Genomic DNA, 16,332 nt, shown 5'->3' with positions numbered 1-16,332 from the left:
CAACAAAAAGCTTTTATTCTCTCGAAAACTTTTTTTTTTCGTCCATAATTAAAATTTGTTCTGTAGGCTAAAGGTAGGCTTCCTGGCAGACAATGGTCTTGTGACGGGATATGAAAAAACGAATCTGAAAAGAAACGGCACGTCCGTCAACAACTGAGATCCGTCGTTGTTGCTCTGCTCGGAATGAAAGCAATCACTGTGCTAACCAAGTAGAACTTGAACCCGCCGCATTTCTTATAATCGAGGATTTATCTCTGCTACAATGGAAAAGTCCCTGGAGAAACAAATGGAAGAAGCGTAAGAGTTGCTTTTTTTTATAGGGGACAATATAGATTTCTAAAAGAATTAGAAACGACGACGGTAGCCAGTACTGCCAGTAGCCAGTAGGTCTGTCACTGACACTCTGACTCTGACTGTGTAGTGTCTACTGACTGACGCTGTTAGTATGGAGACACTCTGACAGTGACAGTAATTATGTAGCAGTAATAATCATAAACATGCCTGTGTGTCTCTATCACTGTCTTCACAACTATCAGTTCAGCATTACTGAACTTGACGATTGTTAAGATTCCCTCGTTTAATTCCGATGCGTTTTTCAGGCATGTTTCACTTTGGTCCCTAACCCTTACCCTAGATATCTAATCCTAACCATAACCCTAACCCTAACTGAAAAACGCACATCGGAATTAAACGCGGGAATCTTAACAATCGCCCTGAACTTGATAGTTGGGCACTAGTCGACAGTTGTGCTGTCCCGGCTCATGGGGCGGCCATTTTGGCAAATTAGTTAGAGAGGGAATCTTTCGGCAGTTCCCACCCCGATTATTTGAGCCTTGATCTAGATCTATTATAGGCTCTATGTTTGATGCTCAGCTAGCGAGAGATATATACAAACCTATCTGCAAGCCCCCTCTATATTTTTGTTAGGTCAGGGGCAGGGGCGGCTCATGGGTCTAAAAAGTGGGCGTGCACAATTAGGTGAAAGCAGGTTGAAGAGAGTCAAGGGCATATAAATGAGATGTTTTCTTCATCCTACCTGTTTTGAGAAAATCTATTTGAAGAAGAAGTTTTCTTTTCGTTCTTTTGCTAGCAAAAGTGTCCATTTTTATTCTGTTGACGAAGTTGGACATGCTGTCAATGATGTCCTTGTGGATCGACATAAACGTCAGGGCGATTTCTGGCATTTTGCATACTTCTCTAAATGTTGTCTCGAATTTGTAGTCCTTCAGATATAATGAATAAAGGCCCTGGATTATACGACACTGAGGAGATTTAAATATTTCATTGCAATGTATAATTTTGTTTGTAATTTGATTTTAAGCAAACAGTAATATTTCTGTAAATGATCCTAGAGAACTGTTGGAAACGACTTTTGATAGTCCTGGAATTTGGAGGAATCGCAGATTGAGAGTGCGTTGATTTTATTTTGCTTCAAGAAACTGTCACAATTTGAGTTGTAACTGTTATGTCACAGGCCTGCTTTGCAGCAATTTCATTTGTGGTGTAGTGTTTGCGTCTCTTGGAAGGGTGTTTCTCTGTGGTCTGTCTTGTTGATGGAACACGTATACTGTTTCTAATTTCATCAAAGGCTACTTTAAACGTGTCTAGAGCTTTTTAGGCTGTTATGGGCGTTGTACTTTTGTGTTAGAGGATCCCATAAACAGCGTCAACGCGCGTGTACACTTTGTTGAAAAAGTGCAAAAAGAAGAGAAATGTTTCGCTCTTTAATACATTCAGGATATCATCGTGAATGGAATTATCGTCCCAGTGCTCAGACTGAATTTCTTCAAGATAGAGCTGGATCTCTCCTTTCCAAATGAAGACTTTGCTAATTAGTCGAGACTGTAAATTCCACCATGTTTCAGACGGCCATGGCATATTCCGGTGACAAACGCAGATAGAGATGCATTTTGTAGAGTGGGCAAAAAATGTCAAAGGGCCTGCATAGCGTTAGCGAAAAGTACCTCTGTTCCCCGACAAATAACCCTTTTCATGACCGCGAAGGGCGAGTTCGTGAGTTTCACAGGACAAAATGCACTAGACAACCTTACACAATACGTGCCTGTTCTTTCTAAAAAATGCGATGACCAACGACTAGCTGCGCTGCTATGTCTACTTGTCCAAAAGTATGAACGGCATTTTTTACGTGCGCTCTTGATGACTTTTGACTTTAATGCGTTGTTTCCCCTGGACAAGATCGGTAAAGCCTGAGACTACTTGGGGTCCTCAGTTCCAAAAAGCAGACAGGAGAAACAGTAGGCGTTATCTAGGTCTACAATGAGTATAATTTGTTAACGCTGACTGTAAGCCACTACACTTTTTATTCATTGTATTATTTTGACATTTTTGGGTTGGTGAAGACTTAATTCATTCACTCTGTTCTTGTTACTTTGTTTGGTGAGCTGAATTTATTTGCAATCAACTTCATTCATCCTGCATTGGAATACACACTCGAGTGATAAAACTTTCACCACTACACCATTCCAACTTCTAACACAATGACCTAATTACGTCATGTTGACCTCGCTCAAGTTCAGGGTTACAGAGGTGGGGCTAGAGATATAAATGGCAAGACAATGGATCAATCGCACATCGCTGGGAGCACTCCGGTGGATTGCTCCAAAGCTATCATAATACGGGCATTGAATTGTGTAAACTATCGTGAACTGGTCTGAGATTGCGTTATTTTTAGACTGCTTCTATGGGCTTTGTTCGGCTGGGGCACATTGAAATTGTGCCGCCTTATAATTTATGAACTAAGAAACTCGGTCAAAACGTCATCGTTGTTTGGGTCGTTCCATAGAGCATTTTCCAAGATAGATTACACCACTGAACATACTATTTTGTTTACTTTGGTGAAGCACAAGAACTTGATATGGTATAGTAGATGTTGTAGAGTTGTTGTAGATGTTGTAATGAACGAAAAGGCTCTGGCGAGGAACTTGTAAGAAAAAGTGATTGGATGGTGGATGGTAAAGGTTCTTTTGTTGTCTCTTTGTGGGTGTTGTTGTGCGCTAAAATTTTTGGGCGGCAGTGCACGACCGTGCTCTATGGAAACCCCCCTAGCCTACTTTTGGGGCCAAAGCAAGCAAAAAAGCGCCCAATCTGGAGATTCCCTGACAGATTTTGCCCCAATGGCTGCTCCCTGGGCTGGGACATCACCACTCGACTAGTCCCGATAGTAGATCTAGTAATAATGAGAGGTTACTGAAATCCAATCTCGGTAAAAGTCTAAAAGTGAATTTTAAATGGCGGTCATATGACCTATGCAGTTGCCAGCACCCTAATTTAACTCTACTATTTCTAAAACAAACAAAAAGTGCAATTTAGGTGCGTAAATTATTAGACTCGGTGTAGATCTAGATCTACAACAAAAACATGTTATTACTTGCTTTTGTAGCATATTGTTAGACCCAATGTTCAACAAACACGTTAATTGAATTTGAATAGATGTGCTCTAAACGAAAATTGCGCTGACAGTTTGGCACAACCGGCGATCTCTTCCCATCCTATCTCCATGAATTTGTTTTTCGCAACAGTAACAGGTTTCGTAATGAGGACATGTTTCCAGTCAGGCTAAGAACTATAGCTGACAATTAGGCTACACCATTAGATCTATAATGTGAGTAGGCCTTTTAACGTGATTGATGTGGTCTATTTATTAATTAAGTACTACAAACGCAAGTAAAGGGGGCTCTTGCGGCCTAGAGGTTAAGGTGTTCGCCTCTCATTCAATAGGTCCAGGGTTTGAATCCGGGTACCGACGGACAAATTTTCTTCTCTAAAATTGGCTCCTTTCTCCTCCTTTCCTGCTCTCTAAGCTAATTTTCTGTCATCTGCTTTCGTCATCTCTTTCTGCCCCCACCCCCTCACCTCCTTTTCCCCCTCCTCTGGACTCCTGACTCTTTCTTTAGCCTTTCTACTGCTACTCCTTGGCTCCTTCTTACTGCTGTCTTTCAGCCACACCCCTGATCTTCTGGTAGGAAAGATCTACACCTAGCCTTCTCGGACAAGGGTGAAAAATCTCGGAGGGCTCGTGTGCAAGTTGTGCACGTTAACGATCCCTTGATGATCTAAAATCGATTAGAGTAGGCTTCGGCCGCCACCCTGGCAAAATTAAAAATTTCCTACCAACTGAAAAAGTTAAATGTGTCCTGCGCGCTCATATGACCTTATGCAGTTGCGAGTGCCGTAAAACACTAACAAAAGAAAAACCCCACGTATAAAATGTATTATTGTTGTTTGGGTAGTAAAGTGCTTCAAACGCAAATTTAAGGTGATTGTTGTACGTTGGGTTAATAATTTACGCACTTAAAATGCACTTTTACTCAAATCTTTACCCTGCATAAAAAGCTAAAAGGGCAGAAGAATTTCTTTTCTTCTCAGTGCTACTAATATACTACAGTCGAACCTGTGTAAGACGGAATCGCAAGGGAGCCAGAAAAAAATTCCGTCTTAGACAGGGGAATTTAGGAGGGGGGGGGGGGTTTCAAAGGCCCAGCCGGTGGGATCAAGGATCGCTTGTCTGATCGGCAAGCAATGGTCAAAACTTCACACCTCTCAGCTGCTACCCTCGCTGATAATGACATGCGTCAGTCTTACTTATCCGATTACCACAAGTGCTTGCATTTCATAGGACCACTGTTTGACCTATTAAAATAGGAACGTTTGAACATCTCCTTTGCTTCCACCCTTAGCCCCACCCACCAATGCCACCCCTCACTGCCATCATGTAATCAACGATTCGAGGAACTCTTTTCTCGGCTGGCATTGGTCAATCTAATTTCACACCTCTGGCTTCTGGCTACCCAAGAAAGTTTCCGTAGTGGCTCGCAACTCGAGCACTCTCACGGGCAGTCATGAGATTTCACACCCACACTACCCTGACCATCTGCATCGCTCAGGGCTCACATGATGGGGTAACATCTACCCCAAAATTGCACCCCTACTCCCCTTCCTCGCCAAGCGGCATGGCCATAGCGTTAAGTTTAGAGCCGTCGGAACCAAACTTGCGAGTTTTGTTTCAAATCAGGGTTGAGTGGGCAAAGCATTTTCCGTCTTACACAGGTGAAACCCTCGGAAGGGAGCAGATTTTTCTTTCCGTTTCCGCGTTGGACAGGTTTCCGTTTTATGCAGGTAGTTAAAGAGGAATATATCAAGGTGGGAGCGGGGAGATTCCGTTAAGACAGGTTTCCGTTTTACACAGGTTTCCGTTAAGGCAGGTTCGACTGTATTACTTTTCATTACCATTGACTCTGAAGCTTGGAGTGTCTTATAGTCTAGTCAAAGTTGTCTAAACTGCTTAATAATCTGAACTTGGCAATCTCCAGTTTTGGCCTCCGAAAATGATGAACTCACTATTATTGATTCGTCAATAGTAACTTTACATGAGGTAGATTAGGCTTACAGGCAATGCACATTAGAGATTTAACTCTAATCTTTTTGTCTTGTCTCTGCTGTCTTTCCTTCTTTCTTTAGTTCTTTGACCAATAGGCCAAGAGCCTTTCTTTGAAATTACATTAATGTGAATAGAGTAGACAGTCATGGAATACTCTCGCCTTAAAAGAAAAACTTTAAAGTTTCAGTAATCAGTTTACTTTGGTTCTCTTTTTTTCTGTAAGCTGAGAACTTTGTTGTTGTTTATGAAGTAGTGAATTAACAAATTGTTTTGTTTTTCTATCACATATTCTCATCAGCTTCCGGATTCCAGGCATATCTGGAGTTATGTGTGTGGACAAAAATGGACTGCTTCTTGGAGGTTGGTCTTGAAAATACATGTGTTCATTTTTGTGGTTGAATATACTTTGATGTTAAATGTACCTCTTGAAAAGGCCTATTATGATAGCATCAGAGTCAGAGGTCATCGTTTGTCATGAGATAAAGCTTATTTTTTACCAGTACACTTGAACAAAGCATGTTGACATTCAATGAACTTTGTCAATATGGGATTTCATTACGTTTATTTGGTCTTGTCTATCGTGGAAGGTTTATTTACTCTATCATAGTTTCGGAAAGCTGTAAGTAAAAAAAAAAAGCAAACACGTTAGTTTTGCAAACTATTGTAGCTCACTGCATCAAGCAACAAAACCTGACAGGGTCCTTTAAAAAAAAAAAAGGCAATTTTAGATGTGATGACTCAATTCTCACTTTTTTTTTACCTCTGCAAAACAACACAGATAACGCCATACAATAACTAGTAGTTTCAGTCATTTTTGACAAGGTGTGACGACAAGGTGTTTTAGACTAAATAGAGTAGTATTTGATGTTTCATATTTTCTTCATTACGCGCCTTTTTAAGTTATATTTTGACAACAAGTGAGCCTCATCAGTGTAACCTGGTTACTTATTTTTGCTTGTAGGCCACAGGTAATGAAAAATTTGTTTTAAGTCAATTGTTCAATTCTTAGATAAGACATAACCTCATGCACTGTTTCTGCTTAGGTTAGATTAGTTAAAGAGTGCAAGCTAAATTGACTGTTGGACCAAGGAAAGTAAGTTTGGGTATATAAGCTTGAGTACACTGTCTCTGTTACTGCTTTTGATGAGCAAAATTTTCCCACACATGGCATAATTTTTAGAGGAGTAAATCATGTATAAACCAATCTGTCAGAAGACTATATGGACTCATTACTTTGGAGTTGGCAGATCAGTGATAGAAGTGTATGGCTAAATCTGAAACGAAAAATACTGCAGGAAGTTGAAACTATCAGTAATTGTCTTTACCTTTGTTAATAGGCTACATCATTTTTTTATGTTTAAAAAAAAAAATCTTTTTCAGCCCTTGAATTTTGTATTCTATTTTCCCCCTTTTGAAAACCATTCCATCGGATTTGATGAGACAAAATTTATAAGCCGATGTCTGCTACATACTTTTTGACGGGAAGAGGGGGAAATGACCTCATTTGCAAAAGGGAACAACTTCATTAAAGTGTGTATATAATGTGTCTGTGTACACGCATATAAGTGTGCATGAATATATGCGTTGGTGTTATTGTAGAAGAATGATTATTATTGTGGAACGGAGAAAGCCTTCTCAAAAGGAGCCATGACCTGCTGTTCCCATTAGGTGACAGCTTGTCTGCATGCTGATTTCATTGCCAGCACTTGGTGGACAGTAACTTTCTTTGATAAGGGAAAGGGCAGTTGGGCAAAACTGTTAATGTTAATGTCACAGATATAAACAGCAGTGCAGTGGTTTTTATTTTATTGCAAAAAAAAAGAGAACAAAATACTAAGCTAATTTTGAGTGTATCATGTTTAATTTTGTATAGGTCTACTTACCTTGAGTGCAATACACTGCAAAACGGGATAATCAAAATTGGGCAAAAATCAAACTGACCCAGCTTGGCATTTCGTTTGCTATAGCCTACCACCAGGGCATAAAACGGAGCACATGTTTAATATAATAATAAGTGCAGACAAATTTTCAAATTATACAAAAGAAAGAGAAGGAAAAAAAATACATCTTACTTCTTCTTCTTCTATCCCATGGTTGGGGCAACCGTGGGGGCTCCACTGCATCTGAAAACCAGCTCTCGCCATCTATTTTTGTCCTCTGCTTTTCTCAGATTGTCACCCATCGTCTCTCCTGTCCACTCTGTAATGTTGTCCTCCCATCTCCTTCTCTTCCTTCCTCTCTTTCTCTTTCCTTCTACGGTTCCTTGCAGGATTGTTTTGGCAAGTCTTGTGGATCTTGTGACATTCCCATACCATTTTAATTTTCGTCTCTTCACTGTGATCAGTAGATCTTCATGCAGCCCCACTACGCTGGTGGTTCTCTTTCGTACTTCAGCATTTGAAACGTGGTCTTTGTATGAGATGTCGACAATGACAATCTTTATTCATCTCGCAGGGATGCGGTAACATCTCATTTCTGTGGTCTGAATGTTTTTCTCTAATTCTGCTGTCAGTGTCCACGACTCGCAGGCGTATAAAAATATTGAGATGACCAGTGAGCGCATTAGTCTGATTTTTTAGTTGTACATGATGTTTCTGTCCCTCCAAATAGGCTTCAGTTTTGACAGCGCAGTTGTTGTTTGCGCGATTCTGGAGAGAATCTTACTTACTGAGACTTAATGTGCAAGTTTGCATAAAGTCAAAGAATAGGAAAGAAGAATTTGGGCTGTTTATTTGCTAAGGTGAAACGTTGCCTCTGCTGAATTTGCTATTTCAAGTCTTAAAGAAAAAGAAACAAAAGGTCACCCCCCCCCCCCTCCCCCAAGGTAAAAAAGTCTTTTTTAAAACTAGTATATCACACATGAAAGAGTGAGTGGTTGGCGGGTGCTCTGGTGTGGTTTGCTTCTTCTTTCCTATCAAACATCTATTGTCCTTGTCTCCCCTTCTTTTTTGTTTGTTGCTTTCTTGTAACACCTCTCATCTTCTGGCGCTCATATGACCTTATGCAGTTGCGAGTGCCGTAAAACCTCTACTAAAACTAAAACCACATGAAAGAGTAAAAATTGTCAGTCTTAAGCAAATGAAGTCAAAGTAGGCGAATAACTTTAGCTGTGCATTACACTATGGGGGTAAAAAAATTGCAACAGAAATGATTTTGGTGTCATTAGAACCAGAAAATCTTCCTCTATAACATACTGAAAATCGGCATGAATCGGAAGGGAGGAAATTTGTTTAAAATGCCGTTTTATGGTATAGTATCGAAATAGTCAAATATCGATACCAAAACTTTTTAGAATCGCACGCCATATCTCAAAACACACAAATCTTACACCAATGCATGTGAGTCTGTTGCTTTAAACTTATTTTTTAAATCCGAAATGGAGGATTTTGAGCCCTAAATCCTCAGATTTTTAATGTTGAGACAAAAAAGTTCGAGTAGTAATGTCCATTGAGTAATCGATACTAGTAACTACGAAAACTAGGCCTAGCTATTTACAAAGAGATATGATTGACATAACAGAAAGCGATTGGGGGTGGGGGGGGGGGGGGGGTAGAAGGAAGAAGAAGAAGAAGCAGAAGAAGAAGAAGAAGGAGAAGAAGAAGAAGAAGAAATTTGCAGGCAGGATAGCAATCTAGGTCATTTTTCTTGCAGGTGCAATTCATTGAACTGCAGTCTAATTTACCTAAATATCTCACAGTTTTGGAGAAGTACGTGTGACATAGATTTCTTGTCCATTTGAATTGAGAAGTGAAAAATGGTATCGGAAAGAGCACTGATAGATTTCAAGAAACTCTCTTAATGAAAGAATGATACTCTGTTGTATCCCAGTCTTCGCGCTCCCAGAGGCTCCCCTATATAGAACCACCTGGACTGTGATGGAGTTTTACACTGATGACCGGGGTATGAACGTTTTCTTCAGTTGAGTATGTGTGAGCGCTGCTGGAATCCCCATGCCATGAATGAATGTCCTTTCTCCATCTGGACTCCTTATATTGCGGTCAAAGTTGAATGCCTCAAACTGAGTACAGATGTGTGCTATAGTCGTGAATATTTCCAGTGAGTGACCCAACAGTAGCATTCAAGTTAAATCTTTGAGCCTCTCGGTATGTGGAGCAGAGTCCCAGTGCGTTCAATGAGTTCACAAGAGGCCTTGAGGAGAAGTGGCGATATAAAAATGCACAAGTTTCTTCTAGAAAGGGAGCAATCATAGATCTCGGTCGGCTGGCAACTATTTTCATACGTGGATTGTAGTACATATTGACAGTTTCAAGGAACAGCACAAAGAGGCCACCAAGTTACCACGTTTTATTCTACATAAATATATCCAATTAGATTTACTGATGGATAGACTTCTTTTCAAGTGATGGTTTTTGATCAATTGACGAGCTGCCTAGACAATTTGCTAGACAACCTGGCATCCTTAAAGCCCTTTCGTGTTTCATAAAATTCTCACATTTGTGTAATTGAAGAAGCCGATTACTGAAATGTAACAACACCTACTCCCCATCAACCTCCGCTATTCACTATGTTATGCTTTCCCTTGCACCCATCAGTTTTTCTTTCCCAGCTACTGTGGTCCATAATGATATTAATAATATAATGTACGGTGCCCTTCACCTCATGCAGATAGTCTTCCAAAATGATCATCATATTCCGAATATTGATCTGCTGAAATTAATTTGCCTTCAGACAGGATACAACATAATGAACGGCATATATGTTTAAAACATCTTGAGGTCTCAATGATGTCCTTATTTTTTTTTAGATGCAACTTCTAATGTAACAGAACATGGAAGCTGCTTGAAAATTTTGAAGTCGCAACCGAATAAAGACAACCAAGAATAGTCGTTGTTCATTCGTTCGTACTTTCTTTGTTGTGTCCTGACTTCGGGTCTCGGTTTACACGCAAATGACATTATATAGGTCTCTATGACTTTGCTTGACTGCAAAGTTTTCTTTTCAGACCTTAAACAATCAGCGGGTGCTAAATAGGAACTCTTCGAGACTTAACCGAAGTTTGCCTTTCAGCCTGTTAAGCTTCCTGAACTATGACTAGTCTTTCTATGTTTTGCAAAAAAGATTTTGCACTTATTTAAGATCGGTGACACAAAATGCGCACTCGGTACCTTTCAGGCCCATCTATATTGTTCTTTCTATGTTGTACAACGGCCAGAATAATATTCACACCTTGTTATGTCAATTGCACAAGAGGAAATTCTGTAGAGGGAAATTACACGGTAAACAATAAATATCCACAGAAAGGCTGAGGATGTGAGAAAACGTATTCTTAATATATTGGCTTCCCATACGTTTCACATAAAAAGCGCCCATACCGATGACGATTACATCATTTTCGGGAAAATCCGTACAAATTACGTAAACATTTTCGCGTCAAAGCAAGTATGGTAAACCAATTTGGTCGTAATGTAAATTTTGCTTTTTTGACAACTTTTAACACTTTTTAAAACAATTTCCTCCACGATTTCGAATGCCGATTTTTAATATGTTATTACACTAAATTTTATCTGTCGAACCATATACGTTTCATTTTTGTTGCAATTTTTTTAGGGTCTACCCTTATCTTTCTTCCACTAAAGTCCGAGTGGACACTTTCCTTATCTACAATCAAATGTTATAAATAATTATGTACTGGTTTTATGGGTCCCTTTTCTTTTCTGTTCCTTTCGTAATTGTTTCTTTTCTTTCCTTTCAGTATTACTCAAATATTATGTGAGTTGTCGTTTGACTGTATTATCATCACTGTGACTGTTGTCAAATGACTGGACAATATGTAACATCACTGGAGCGTGTCTCTCTTTATTCACAGGCAGTGATGATGTACCTTGTGAAGAATTATGTTTTTACTTTCTACTTAGTAATAAGTGAATTGAATGTATACCTTTTGTGTTCTGGGAATAAAAATGGACGTTGTAATAGTGTTCTTATGAAAAGACAAGAGGTGGTATGTCTTTGTTAGGGCTGCCATTGGGATTTTGTAAAAAAATAACTGAAAATAATGAAGTTGCGTTTTGCAAACTGAAAGACAGTTAAGAAACACAACTAATATGGGGTTAAACAGGAAACAAATACTGAGAATAATAACTGTTTGTCTGACCATATTTCACAATGAAAATAACAAAAATAACAGAAGAAAAGGAAAAAAACTGCATCTCTGTTTTGTGGGTAGGCAAAAGTAATACAGTGGAAACCTGATATAACAGGGATGGTGGGAGTAGAGAAAATGTCCTGTTATATCCGATCCCTGTTCCTTCAGAAATGCAAGGAAAGTAAGCATTTGTGGACTAATCTAGCTGTACTTATTCATTGGTGGTTTCCCTTGCCACAAGTACCCACGAACAGGGGTTTTGGCACTAACTTTCTCCTTGCCTCCTTAAACCACATCAGAAGAGTTTGGTCCACAGCATCTGCATCGGTTAGTCTCATCTTCTTTCGATACAGAGCAAACTTTCCATTGGAGTATGCTGCCACTGTCTTCGCTCTATCCTTGATAGTGGTGTGAATCGACCCTCGTGGAATGTCGAAGTAACGACAAATCTCTGCCAGTGGAGTCAACAGTCTGGACTATTTCATATTTTTTGTCAATTGAAAGGCAGTTTCTCATGCGCTTGACATTGTTGGTGACACATTACGCGTGCGTGTTGCTAGGTTTCGGGCTAGGTCGAGGTCTGCAGCACACCGCAGCCTTCTCTTGCTTCACAAGCTGTGTGTGCTTGCAGTGGCATGGCTTGCGTGTGCTTACTCCTTCACTCTCTCTCTCTCTCTCTCTCTCTCTCTCTCTCTCTCTCTCTCTCTCTCTCTCTCTCTCTCTCTCTCTCCCTCTCTCTCTCTGTCTTACTTTTTACACATTGTTAACGAGCCTTTGTTCCTGCTATAACCGGTTGGGCTCTGATGAGGCCCTGTTATTGCCGATTAAACTTTTAATAGAGACAAAGAGTAGGAAAAAACGGGGATTTAAAAAATCCCTGTTATTACCGGGCCTGTTATATATGGTTTCCCCTGTACTGTCTTTAGTGTACATATTTACTGGTTAAATTACATCATGTTTGACTTATGAACATTTTCATGCAGGCAAAGGCAATGTACCGCGACATGCAAGTGGGTCACTGAGTGCACTGACCAACCAGGCCTCACGGCTTTCACCAGGGAATCCCTCATCGAGTCCTGTAATTTGTTTGGAGTCTGAAGCAGGGTGAGTTGATATAATTAGTGGATCTCAGCATATTGCTTGCAACTTCTCAAAATGAGAGGTGAGTTCCATGAGAGGGTGGGACAACTGTGATCACTAGCGTCTAAAGACTATCATTTTTCAGCCTGGGATTTCAGTTTCGATTGTTACAAAAGTAGGTATGGTTTTGAAGCAGAAAGTGGTGAGCTGTGAATCTCGCGATCCAACATTGGGGGTAAAACAAGCTGTGAAACATGGCTCGCAGGAGTGAAAGAGTTAAAGCAACTTGAAGTTGATAACACAGCAGAGACAATCTGTAGTAAAATAGTCATAGCATACATAATACGTTGTATGTTTCAATGATTTCACTTTAGCCATCTTTTTTTGGACTGGTACAAAATGTCCCTTATAGTATAGCAGGATTCGCGCTATAAGGGATCCAGTAATAAATTCAAGGGAAATAATAAAGTAGGCCTTATCTATGAGTTTGGTTTTCTGCTTATTTCTTTTTGTTATCTCCCCTGATAATGATTTGGTTTCAACATGACCTCATGGTCATACTTGATCAAAAATCAAATCAGGTTTCTTTCTCTAGCGTTAGCGATGTTGACAGCTCAACGTACGCGATCAGAAAGAAAGGGCTTTAGGCTAAATCGCCCGCTGTGTTGTCCCCCACACCCTGCGGTGCATTCCGTTTGTTTTCACACGTCACTTATTCGCTCCATCCATCACATTGCTGTGACCTCTCTGTCCCTGCATTGGAGAAGTGAGAGGCATGGTAGGCCTTGATAATCTAGACTAGGTGTAGGCTGGCCTACTGTCACGTGATCCGTTCTGCTTGTCTGCACATGCCACATCCTCCCTACTCATTCGCTCCGGCCTTCATTGTTGACACACCTGGGCTCTCCCATTCTTTGTTTCGCTAGATCACCAACAAGTTTCTCAACTGGCGAGGTTTTACATTTTGCATAATTGGCCTATGCACTGTGCGCAGCAGCAGCAATATTCCGCTATAACCGACTCGCGTGTTTGTCTGATTGCGCTATAGCTGTATTTTATTTACAAAGATAAAGAAGAGAAAAAAGCAGGATTTTAGAATAGCGTCTTTATAACAGACTTCTTGTTATTTCAGGACTCGTTATTAATGGACTCCACTGTAATTATAATTATACATGATGTACATGTTTTGGAAAATAAGGAAAAGATGATTTGTTTCACTCTTAAAATGTTTTCTTGTTTGTATTCTCATCCAGGTCAGTGCTTGTCAAGAAAACAGATAACCTCACAACTGCAATGTTCAAGACCTCATGATTCCTTTCCATCCAGTGTACTGTTTTTGATCGAATATATCTGAGGGTTTGTCATATATGAAGAACAAAGATGCTTGTGGTGAAGAGGTTTTCGGGAATTTTTTGTGTTGCAGTTACAGATTCAGTTTTTCATAACCCGCTGTACTGATCTTTCAAGATGAATTTAGTATTAATAAGTTTATGTTTTGTTCATGTCAGAAAGGAAAAAAAAGTTTAAGCCTACATTTGAAATATTCAATTATTTGATTTGTGTGTGAGGTATGAGTGCATGTTTTTCTTGTCGGTGCTTGATGAGTCCAGCTATTTTATTCAGGGCGATTGGTTGTAAATACTGGGAAGTGGTTCAGATAAAAAAAAAGAAGTTATCAAAATTACATCATGATAATGACCTCAAGCCCTGCTTTAATGTACTTTAAAGTTTATATTCGCCATGAATGACAAGCCTATGATTATGGTGTTTGGATTACAATACAAGTATTGTCAATTGATATTTTAGTTGCTTTTGTTAGGCTATTGAAATGTTGGATGCAACTTTTTAGAGCTATTCAAACGTTAGAAATTGTCTGAATTGAAGTAGCAGCCACTAACCTTGCCTGGGATTGCAAGGACTTGCTTTTCAATGGCCTGAGTTAAAGTTCAGCTGAGCTGTGAAAAAGCAGCAGTGCTGCTGGCCAATGGTACTTGATTAATCAGCTTGTGTTTTATGAGTAGAGAATATAATAGTGTAAAATTGTACAGTAGTCTCCGCCTAAACGCACGCCATACAAAAGCACGCTCCGCTCAAACGCACACTTTCGTCATCTGACGGGTTTTTTTACTATATAATTTAGACGTACAAACGCACGGTCACTCCCTCTAAACGCACGCTCCGATCCGCGAAACACGCCGACAAGTTAAGTTTAGCAAGGGGAAATTTCCAGTATAACCTGCACAGCCTGCATAAGACAAGCCTAGAATTTACTAGAAAACCGGATATTTGGTGAGAGTGCCCCTCACGCCGTACAAAGAGAGTGATGGGCAGCGTTTACCTACACACCATACTTTCCACTGTCGCACAGGTCTCGATTAGGGCTGGTCGGTTAAATGTGTGTGTGTGTGGGGAGGGACTGAAATGTTTTTTGATTGGTCACTGGAAATGTATCTTTGATAGAAGGTTTCTGACTGGTGTTTGAGTTTGAGTGACTGCGTGTAATTTTTAGTTAGATCTAGGCCTGATGCGCGACATGCGTAAATGCCGTAAAACACTAGACAGGCCTCTGTAGGATTAAAGATTAGCCAAATAAGCCTCATAATAATAAGCTGCGCTCGAAGAACTTATAACGTGCTTGTTCAACGAATCACAAGAGAAAATGTTTCTCGAGGATGATTCCTCATGAATTTACGGTCGGGGGCGGTCGTTTGGAAAGCCATGTGGCTGGTCCGTCGTCTCTATGACTACGACCAACAGTTTCCTCTTAGGCTTTCTGTTCCCGACGTTTATAGTGCATATTCATTACATTGAGTTGTCTCTCGAGACCCCCCCCCCCCCCCCACCCCATTCAACGCCGTTGTATTCTTAACCCCAGTCGGGGAAACCTTCACAAAACAGTCATGTGTCGTCATATTATCGGCCAAAATTACCCCCCATCCTCCAGGGGAGATCACTAGAGTAATAAGGAATTGAGATGACTGCGTCCCTTCCTCCCCTTGCAAAGGTTCATGTAAACGCACGCTCCGTATAAACACACGCTAAGGAGCCCTCCCGAGCACCGTGCGTTTAGGCGGAGACTACTGTAAATATGCAGAATACTACTACAATCATGACATTAGCTCAGTAAGCAAGAGTATCCTGCTCATCTGTGTACTTCTGTTGAGTCAGGCTCTACATTGTTTTTGCCCGAGGTAAATAAATGTTCTGCTGCTTACAGTTACAGCACGTCGTTTCATTTAATGATAAAGTTTTGCAATATTTTTTACACATGCATGAAATGCTCGTTTTTAAATTGTTCAATAAACCACCTACCCAATACAATTGATTGTGCAAACACAAATCATCAGTCTGAGTTTTGAATTGCTCACAGCTTTACTGCGTTTTTTTCTACTCTTCTTCCCTATTTCTTTCTAGTTTAATTCCCATTCCCTTTTGTATTCATACATATGTGTGTGTGCCTAGAGAAAGATAAGTCGCCACAGATCATTTTGAGCTACAGGCTGATAATGACAAAAAATCACTGTTTTGACCAAAATGTGTTTCCATTAAAAAAAATGATAGTTCCACCATTTTTTAACTATGTGTTAAAAGAGTTTTAATTGATTTGACTTTTAAGTATTTTATTTTGAATTATTTTGAGGGTAGGGTATGTTTTAAAAAAGATAATATCATAATGAAAACTGCTTTTAGAAGGTGTTAAAATCTATTCTTGAAGCATGTTTTCTCTTCCCCGCAGTGTTTTACCATT

General features: G+C 39.9%; 1 protein-coding gene across 1 annotated transcript; it reads left to right on the top strand.

The window, feature by feature from the left end:
• Positions 1–106: 106 nt before the first annotated feature.
• On the top strand, positions 107–14,382 carry LOC101848464 (ragulator complex protein LAMTOR5). Its single transcript, XM_005106612.3, has 4 exons — positions 107–297; positions 5,697–5,758; positions 12,488–12,608; positions 13,838–14,382. The coding sequence occupies exons 1-4, from the start codon at positions 263–265 to the stop codon at positions 13,893–13,895; spliced, it is 276 nt and encodes a 91-aa protein (XP_005106669.1). The 5' UTR covers positions 107–262; the 3' UTR covers positions 13,896–14,382.
• Positions 14,383–16,332: the final 1,950 nt, after the last annotated feature.

This window comes from Aplysia californica, unplaced genomic scaffold, assembly GCF_000002075.1.
Source record: "Aplysia californica isolate F4 #8 unplaced genomic scaffold, AplCal3.0 scaffold00546, whole genome shotgun sequence".
In the NCBI taxonomy this organism is placed as follows: Eukaryota; Metazoa; Mollusca; class Gastropoda; order Aplysiida; family Aplysiidae; genus Aplysia; species Aplysia californica.
The sequence above is the reverse complement of the archived record's forward strand: the minus strand, read 5'-3'. Positions and strand labels throughout refer to the sequence as shown.